General features: G+C 42.5%; 1 protein-coding gene across 1 annotated transcript; it reads right to left on the reverse strand.

Moving 5' to 3' along the window:
* Positions 1 to 233: 233 nt before the first annotated feature.
* On the reverse strand, positions 234 to 7,638 carry LOC138357430 (uncharacterized). The gene is made up of 2 exons (XM_069314281.1): positions 7,507 to 7,638; positions 234 to 569 (listed from the first exon to the last, which is right to left on the reverse strand). Exons 1-2 carry the CDS (start codon positions 7,636 to 7,638, stop codon positions 234 to 236), a joined length of 468 nt encoding a protein of 155 aa, XP_069170382.1.
* Between the last annotated feature and the right edge of the window lie 702 nt (positions 7,639 to 8,340).

The following is an 8,340-nucleotide window of genomic DNA, read 5'->3' on the forward strand; positions in this document are numbered from 1 at the left end:
AGAAAGCGCACGTTTCTAATGTTTAATTTCACAATGCTTGTGGGTATACATTGTGGTTTTGTTGTTCAATTTTCTGTGGAGATATAGAGATTGTCTGGTTTGCCGACTCCAGAACACTCAACATATAATTGTCCACGTCAGAAGCAATCCGTGTCTAGATATAAACTGCACAATTCTAAAGATTGGCCCTGAGCTTTGTTGATGATGATTGCAAACGCCAATCGAATTAGAAATCACAATCTCTTAAAATGAAATGGCATATCTGTTGGAATCATAGGAATGCGAGGAATGAGGACATCTTCCCCTTTGAAAGGTTCTGTTAGATTGTTGCTTCTACGACGTCGCCGATTAATTTTTTTTACTGCAAGGCGCGTAGCGTTGCAATGTTTTGGCTTATTGATATTTCGCAACATGATAATTGGCAAACCGATTTTCAATTGCCGTACGTGTGATGGTATGTTTGGCAGATCAAGTGAATTAAAAAATTTTGCCGGATAATTAACCACTTCATCTGCTTCCACAACAGTGTCGACGGACTTGTATGTGACTGCCTCGCTTTGAATATTAGACTGAAAAATATTGTTAAGGTCTTAGACGTTTTGTTCTTGGGCACAAGAATAGCTCGTTCACTCAGCCAATCATGATTCTTATAATTGGTTTCAATATTGGGAAATACTTTTTCAACCATTTCTTCTTTTGACATCACTAAATTGGAGAAGTTATGAGGCGATGAAATTCGTTTTGAATTCAGATCAACCGGCCCGTTCACGTTCCCCATTTCTAGAAATTGATGTGAAAATATCTCAGCTGATGCAGTAGCTACATAGCTACATGCATATTTGTAGCCAATTTAAATGTCTTTACGTAGCACCACAAAATAGAGTATTTCAGGCAAGCATTTATTTCGTCCGCTGGTGTCGGTCGAGGAATTATAGGTAATGTTTGCCTGAAATCTCCTGCAAGCAATATTAATGCGTTCCCAAATTGTCTGATGTTTCAACGCAAATCTTGCAATGATCGATCAAGAGCCTTGAACGATTTTTTGTGGGGCATTGTGCATTCATCTCAAACAATAAGTTTGCATTTCTGCAATACTTTTCCCATGCCGGATGCATTGGAAATGTTGCACGTTGGAGTTTAAATGAATTGCATGTTCAATGGCGATTTCAAAGTCGAAGTAGCAGTTCCTCCACTTGGTAGCAATGTCACAGCAATTCCGGACGATGCAAGAGCTAAGGTTATGCCATTTTGGGATCGAAATGCTGCCAGAATCAATCTAATTAGGAAGGTTTTACCAGTTCCTCCTGGCGCATCTAAGAAGATTTCTCTAAGCCCGTTATTGACAGTTTGAATTATTTGATTGTTAATGCCTTTTCGCTCAAGGGGTTAGCCTAGGAATATTTATTGCACTTACAACAACAGATCACCCGTGTTGTAATTTTGTTCACGACGCAATGCTATATCGAACGAAACAGCAGCAGATCGATTCGATGATGGCATTTCCAACTGATTGAGAACTTTGTTTGCGATTTCTAAGCACAATTCTTCAATCATTATCAACGCTTCATTGAAGATTTTTGCTGTGAAATCCATGTTCATATTTTAATTTTCTTTGCGCATTCGTCGGATAATGTCTTCAGCCATGTACGATTTATAATTATCTCATAACTCTGTTAGAGATAACGCAGAGTCGGTAGTCAGTATGATTGCAAACAATGCACGAATATGATTTTAATGTGACGTGTTGGACGCGTCATTAATGCATACATCCCAGTGCCGATCGTTCTCCAATAAATTCAGTGCTTGACATGCACTACGGGAAGTGGCATGTGTTATGCCGTTGACAAATCTCAATTGCTGGCAAGCCGTTGGACCAGGCACATTTATCAACAGCATGCGAAGAAAGAGGCATTCATCCTGATTAGGATGCACGGTGTGCAGTCTACCTATCGTGGTTTATTTGAATATGCCAGGTCGTCCGTCGACTCGCTCACCTCGTTTGCATCGTTCAAATGATTTTCTAGTGGCATTCCATGTGTAATACGTAGGCACTTCCGAATACAGCAATGTTTTTGCGAACACGTCATTTTGACATAACGTGAAGAAAGCAGTTAACGCTGCAGCCGGTGGATTCATAGCTGTTTGTTGCACATTTGCAGCAGTGAAATAAACGTGTTGTCCATTTTCTTGTTTTCTAGACAAAACAAAAAATACTAACGAAATAATTCAATTCGAACGCAGATCAATCGACACAGCTCAATTTCACCACCAATTGCACTGAAAAATAATAAGAACAGTTAAAAAAACGAAAAGAAAAACAATGAAAAAAGTAACAAATAAACTATGCCCACGAAATGAATGGTATAGTAAACAACACAGCTCCATTCCAACGCAATATCATACAAAATAATTAAATCAAAATGAAAATAAATCAAAATCTATGAAAATTTAATTTATCAATGCAATCAGAAACATTGAAATGGAATCGTAACATATTTTGTGTAGCGTGTGTTCGTCTTACGTGCAACAGATGGCGCTGTTTAAAAAAAAGCATGTTTTTACCGGTCACAGGTGTGACATCTAAATAGTAGGAATATAAAAACACACACGTATTCGAATGAAACGTTGTGTCAAAATTTCAAAGCAATCGGTGAAGAACTTTTGGAGATTAAAGCGTGTGTTGCTCCTTCGTACTACAGATGGCGGCTTTTTAAAAAAAAAACATATTTTTCCTGTCACAGGTGAAGCATGTATATAGTAGAAATATAAAAACGCTCGCCTATTCCAATGCAACGTTGTGTCCAAATTTCAAAGCAATCGGTAAAGAGGTTTCAAAGATTTCCCTCTCATGAAAAACACATTAAAAACACAGTTTTTAAAAAAACAAACATGTTTTTTCCCGTCACAGACGTGATATCGATATAGTTTGTATATAAAATCCCGGTCGGGTGCAAATGTAACGGTGTGTGAAAATTTCATAGCAATCGGTGAAGAACTTTCGGAGATTAGCGATTTTGAACAAACGAACATTTCAATTTTTATTTATATAGATATCGTGCAAACAGACAATATATTGAATTAGCGTTGTGTATGTTTCGTGCCTTTGTGTATGATAAATCTAGTGGGTTCCTGTTGTAAGTGGCGGCTGGGAACAACTTTATATATGGTTACATACATTGATACTAGAGAATGGTAAATACTTTAAGTCAACATATATCAGTGTTAGGAGAGTGGCTATAAGAAAACCAACAATTTGCCTTTCTCACTTTGCGCACAGTCATCATGGAGAGAGCACGGAACGAGACATCCGTCTGCTCAAGCCTCCCAGTTCGCGAAGAGAATATTTATGAATTTTTGAGTGAAACTATAGATCACGCTATTTGTATTTACACCTGTGTAAAATTGCTTCAGAAGCTTTCTAAACGGTTTCCAGCTCAATAATCATTGACAAATAACATATCCAAAATCCATCAAATTCGAAAAAAAGAAAAAGGATCACCCCCAGAAATGCATTTTAAAATGGCTGACTAGCTGTTTCCTATAAAATGCAAAATTAAATTTACAGGTTACAGAGAGATATAATGCTTTGTCTTGACAAGTAAAATGGTTTAAATAAAAATATGTTTTTAACAATATGAAACACGACCATTTATTACGTTATTGTGATGCTATGGAACATTTTGTAGAAATTAATAATCATGGAAACAACATTTTTTTAATTTCAGGTTAAAATTTCTGTTCAGAACAGAGGTGATACCTGGTCACAGACATAGAAAAGTGATACCTGGTCACAGACATAGAGAAGTGATACCTGGTCACAGACATAGAGAAGTGATACCTGGTCACAGACATAGAGAAGTGATACCTGGTCACAGACATAGAGGAGTTATATCTGGTCATAGACATTTTTTTTTTTTTTTTGATAAAAGAAATATACAAAGTATACCACAAGATATACATGACATGAACCTAAGAACAGAACATAACAACAAAAACATAATCATAAACAGGCATAGAAGAGAACATTGCATAATAAGACCCCAGAAACTCCAGGGACACAAGTCCGAATACAAATAAACATAGAAACGGACACACAACAAACGGACGCATACGGACATGGAAAGACACAACTAACATATAAAGAATAAACCAGACACATATAAATACACAATGCACACAAGTACAGAAATAACACAAAGCATAAGCACATCGCACACAAATCATATAAGTAACATAAAAACAAACCATGGCCAAGGCCCCAGGCACTACTATATGACAACCCCAAGAATCCGGGGCGAACAATGAAACACAGAGATACATGTACCCTAAACAAACACACTTCCAGGAAGAACAGCAATCAAACCAACAAAATGAGTAACAAAACAGCCGCATGCAACTCACTCAAGGTACAAGCAACGGCCCACGCAGGAGCCAACTATTATAGTCTGTGGGTTGGTTGATGTTGTCGTCGTTGATCCTTCTCTATGGACAACCCAACCCACAACTCGGTAGAGTGTTTATACTAGGAGATCACCCTTGGCGCTTCTGGCTCTTGGAGAGGGGCTCAACGTCACACGTTTAGGGGATGCGGCTCCAACACTTAGCCTCGTTGTCACGTGCACACACCCACTCGAGCCGCTGTGACTCCCCACTCTCTCCTTATCAGATGTGATCCCCTCAGTCCCCTATGACTTACTAGTATTACCTTCTACCCTGTCCACAGCAGTGGTTCTTGGTTCTTTCTCTCTCTCTCTCTCCTTCTTTACTACTTCCTGGGAAGCCTCACTAGGACAAGGGCAAACACCAGCAAATTGGGATACATTTACTGGACAAAGCACATACACGATACATACACACATATAATAATAATGAATCCTATACTCTATAATATCACAATCAGGTTGCACTCCAACACCATCAGAACTCTATTATCAGCTTATCAAGTGGTATCCTATCTCCTGGTTCACCACCTGATACTATCAACCTCCTCAAGTTGATCAAGTCTACATACACTGTTGCACCACCAGCAAGATAATATATATATTGAAAATCAGCATTTGAATGCAATAACATATATCAGTATAAATGTTCATTGATACACAACAATGATCAATCGATCACTCTATCAGTCCTAGAACGCCATACATCTGTAGATAATCCACCCTACGGCTGTAACTCTAAACTTCAGTGTAAAACACTCCTTGACATAAGAATGCCAACAGTCACTCACCTCTCACTGCGTCTTGCACGCTAATGACAACCAAACACTGTCAACTCCTTATAAGTAATCCACCAGAACTTCCCCTTCCACCTCCGGAAGTTCACTACCCTAATACCCTTAGGTTCTTCCGGGCTTCACTACCAGGATCCTCTGCAGCTCCTCCAGGCTGCTATCATGAAGTTTCCTTGAGCAACTACGGTGCTTCACCCTTCTGCTAGGGTCCTCCACAGCTCTCTTGGCTGCTACACCATGAAGTTTCCTCGAGCAACTATGGTGCTTCTCCACCTCTACAGAAGCACGTGACACTCCTCTTCACTGCTGCTTCTCCTCACAGCTCGAGGTCCTCTGCTCCACTACCTTGGAGTCTCATCAGCTACTTCATCTGCTGGCTTCGAAGTTCTCAGCAACTTCTTCCCCAAAAGACAAACCTGCAACCCATCGACACTCCAATAAAATGTTTCCCCTTCAACACATAAACAAAAATTCACACAATATGTTTGTCTCCAACCTCTATCTGTCCTCTACATACAGTGAGAGTGGACTCCCCCGTTTTGGGCGGGTCCATACTCCACCTCGCCTGGCGGCGGTACTCACTCGCTGGGAGGGTCTTCCTCCGTCAGGAGCCGGGCTCCCTCAGTCGCCAGTCAGAGCTCAGAGGGGACGGACGACGCTCCGTGTTCCTCCCTCTTCACTTTCCTATTTCAGGCTTTCTGCCTTATTAAAACATGTCTAACTTATAAATAAACATCGCTACTGTCGCTGGGCACACGACCCACTACAAGCAATCACTATGAACTGGCGTATATCGTGCTTACCACAGATTATAAGGTCGAGGGCGCTTTCCCTCTGACGGCGTCTGGTCAGGGCGCTCCACACAGACCACGAAAATGCCTCTGAGCAGCTTATTAAACTCTCCTCGCCGTCCAAGACTTGAGACCACAACGTTCTCAGCTCAATTCCACAGCTGGCACGTCTACACACTTCTCTTCTCTTCGAGATATATCACTAGGGGTTCCCTTCTGACGGGAGCTCAAACGGAGCGCGGCTTCCCCCTGCGATGTCTGGCACTCAAGTGAGGTCAAAGCCCCTCCAGAAGCGAGCCTCACGCCTCCAGCAAAATGTCCACATCTCCTCGCCAGTCATTTATCTGTTTTCTTCTTCATTGCCCATAATCTTAAATTGTTCATTGAATCCACCATACCATTTTTCATATGGGTTATCACCTCAATATTTGCTAGACCTTCTAGTTAGGTCAGGCTTGCTGAATAACTCTCAAGGAGGGAGACTCGTTTCTCCTGCAGGCTGAGATCATAACACTCCCCTCCCCTTATTTTTGAGAGTTATTCCAGTGGCAAAGCTCGGGATAATACATCCGCCACCACACTGTCTCGTTCTTCACCCCATATACTTCCTTAGGAGTCTACAATTAGTTCGATGCTCCTTGCAACATCTGGCTCACAACTCGCTAGAAATATGATCTTCTCACAAACGATTTGACTTCTCTGGCGCCTCTTGGCTAGGCTGTCCTCCTTGGACGCCTGCAATCCATTGGTCCACTCTACTTATTGTTTCCACCCTCCGTTACCTCGTCTTCTTCTCTTCACGTCCAGAGTCAGACATCTATTGTCTGTACCTCCTCTGTCGCCTTCACAATTCCATCTACTGCCATTATACTTCCGTCTCCTGTCATCACACTTCACTCCCTCGTCTTCACCGACGATCCTCCCTTTTGTCTCCTCATTTATCCGAGACCTCATCCTGTTTGACTTCCATCGAGTCCTCGGCTTTCTTCTATTCCTCCATGCTTGCATCATCATCCTCTTCCCACACTTTTCACTTCTATACCACTCCATTTCTTCTCCTTCGACTCTTCTTCGTTCCCTAAAAGTTTCTTCGAGCTCTGTACTACATCCAACAGCACTCGACCGTACATGTCGCTCTACCTCTCCTAGAGTGCTCGCAAGCATCTCTCCACTCATACTGTCTCCTCTCCTTTCATTTTCTCGGCTATTACTTTTCTTCACTATCTTTCCTCCACGTTTTCTGCGAAACATGTCAACTCTCGACATCTCCCACAACTTAACTCTACTATCCATATGCCTCTGTGCTCGTGGACCACTCGACGCTCTACTCCCGTCCTCAGTCTGTCCACATCCTTCCTCATTCCTATTCAGCACAGTTGCATTCACCTTCCGGCTCTTAATTTCAGCAGTCTGGGCTTTACTCAGGTCAACTCTCTTCACAGTATTCTTCTTCGGCTGGGCCATCTTCGCTTTCGACCTCACCGAGACTTCATTCTCCAGGGCTGGACCTTCATCAAACAGCCAGGCTATTTCTACATCGAAATCTTCTACCGGTTTAATCGATACTGTCTCATCTTCTCCAGCGTCTCCCTCGTCGGCCACCTCTGCCTTCATCACTACCGAGACAGGGTTTTCAATGGCTTGGCGGTCTCCTGACTCATCTCCTCGAATGTCAGTCAGGTTCACACTCTCAGGTGTTCCACCCGTGCCGTGGCCTTCTGGGCACTCCTCTGGCACAGTCTCCGCTACGACTCTCGGCAACACCTTTGTCCCGCACAAGTCATTCCCCAGGATCACTTGGACTCCTGGAACAGGTATGTCGGGGCACACTCCCAACATCACCTCTGCCGACACATATTCCGACCTTAGCTGGACAGTACAAACGGGCATGTCACTCTCCGACAATAACCCATATACTCTCATCTTACTCCTGCCAGCTAACCGTCGATCATTCCCAATCAGGCTTCTCGTAATCAAGCTCTGATTAGCTCCGGTATCTCTTAAGATACCAACTTCTACCTCAGGTTGGCTTCCTATTCTGATCCAACCTTTGCTCATGAACGGCCTATACCTCTCGTTCACTAAGTTCACCTTCTGTGGTTTGTCTCGGAACACATTAGTATATTTACTTCGGGGGTCACACATGGCCAGGGTCACAATTCTCTTGCCCTGCCGACAATCTCGCATCACGTGACCCAATCCGTTACAATTGTAACATCTCATCTGGGAAAAGTCTCTTCTATATGTACCAGAGTAGCTCTGACTCTGCCCACTCGTATTGGAGTTCCTCGGGCCAGACGTACTACTCGTACTCTG

This window comes from Procambarus clarkii, chromosome 78, assembly GCF_040958095.1.
Source record: "Procambarus clarkii isolate CNS0578487 chromosome 78, FALCON_Pclarkii_2.0, whole genome shotgun sequence".
Taxonomy (NCBI): Eukaryota; Metazoa; Arthropoda; class Malacostraca; order Decapoda; family Cambaridae; genus Procambarus; species Procambarus clarkii.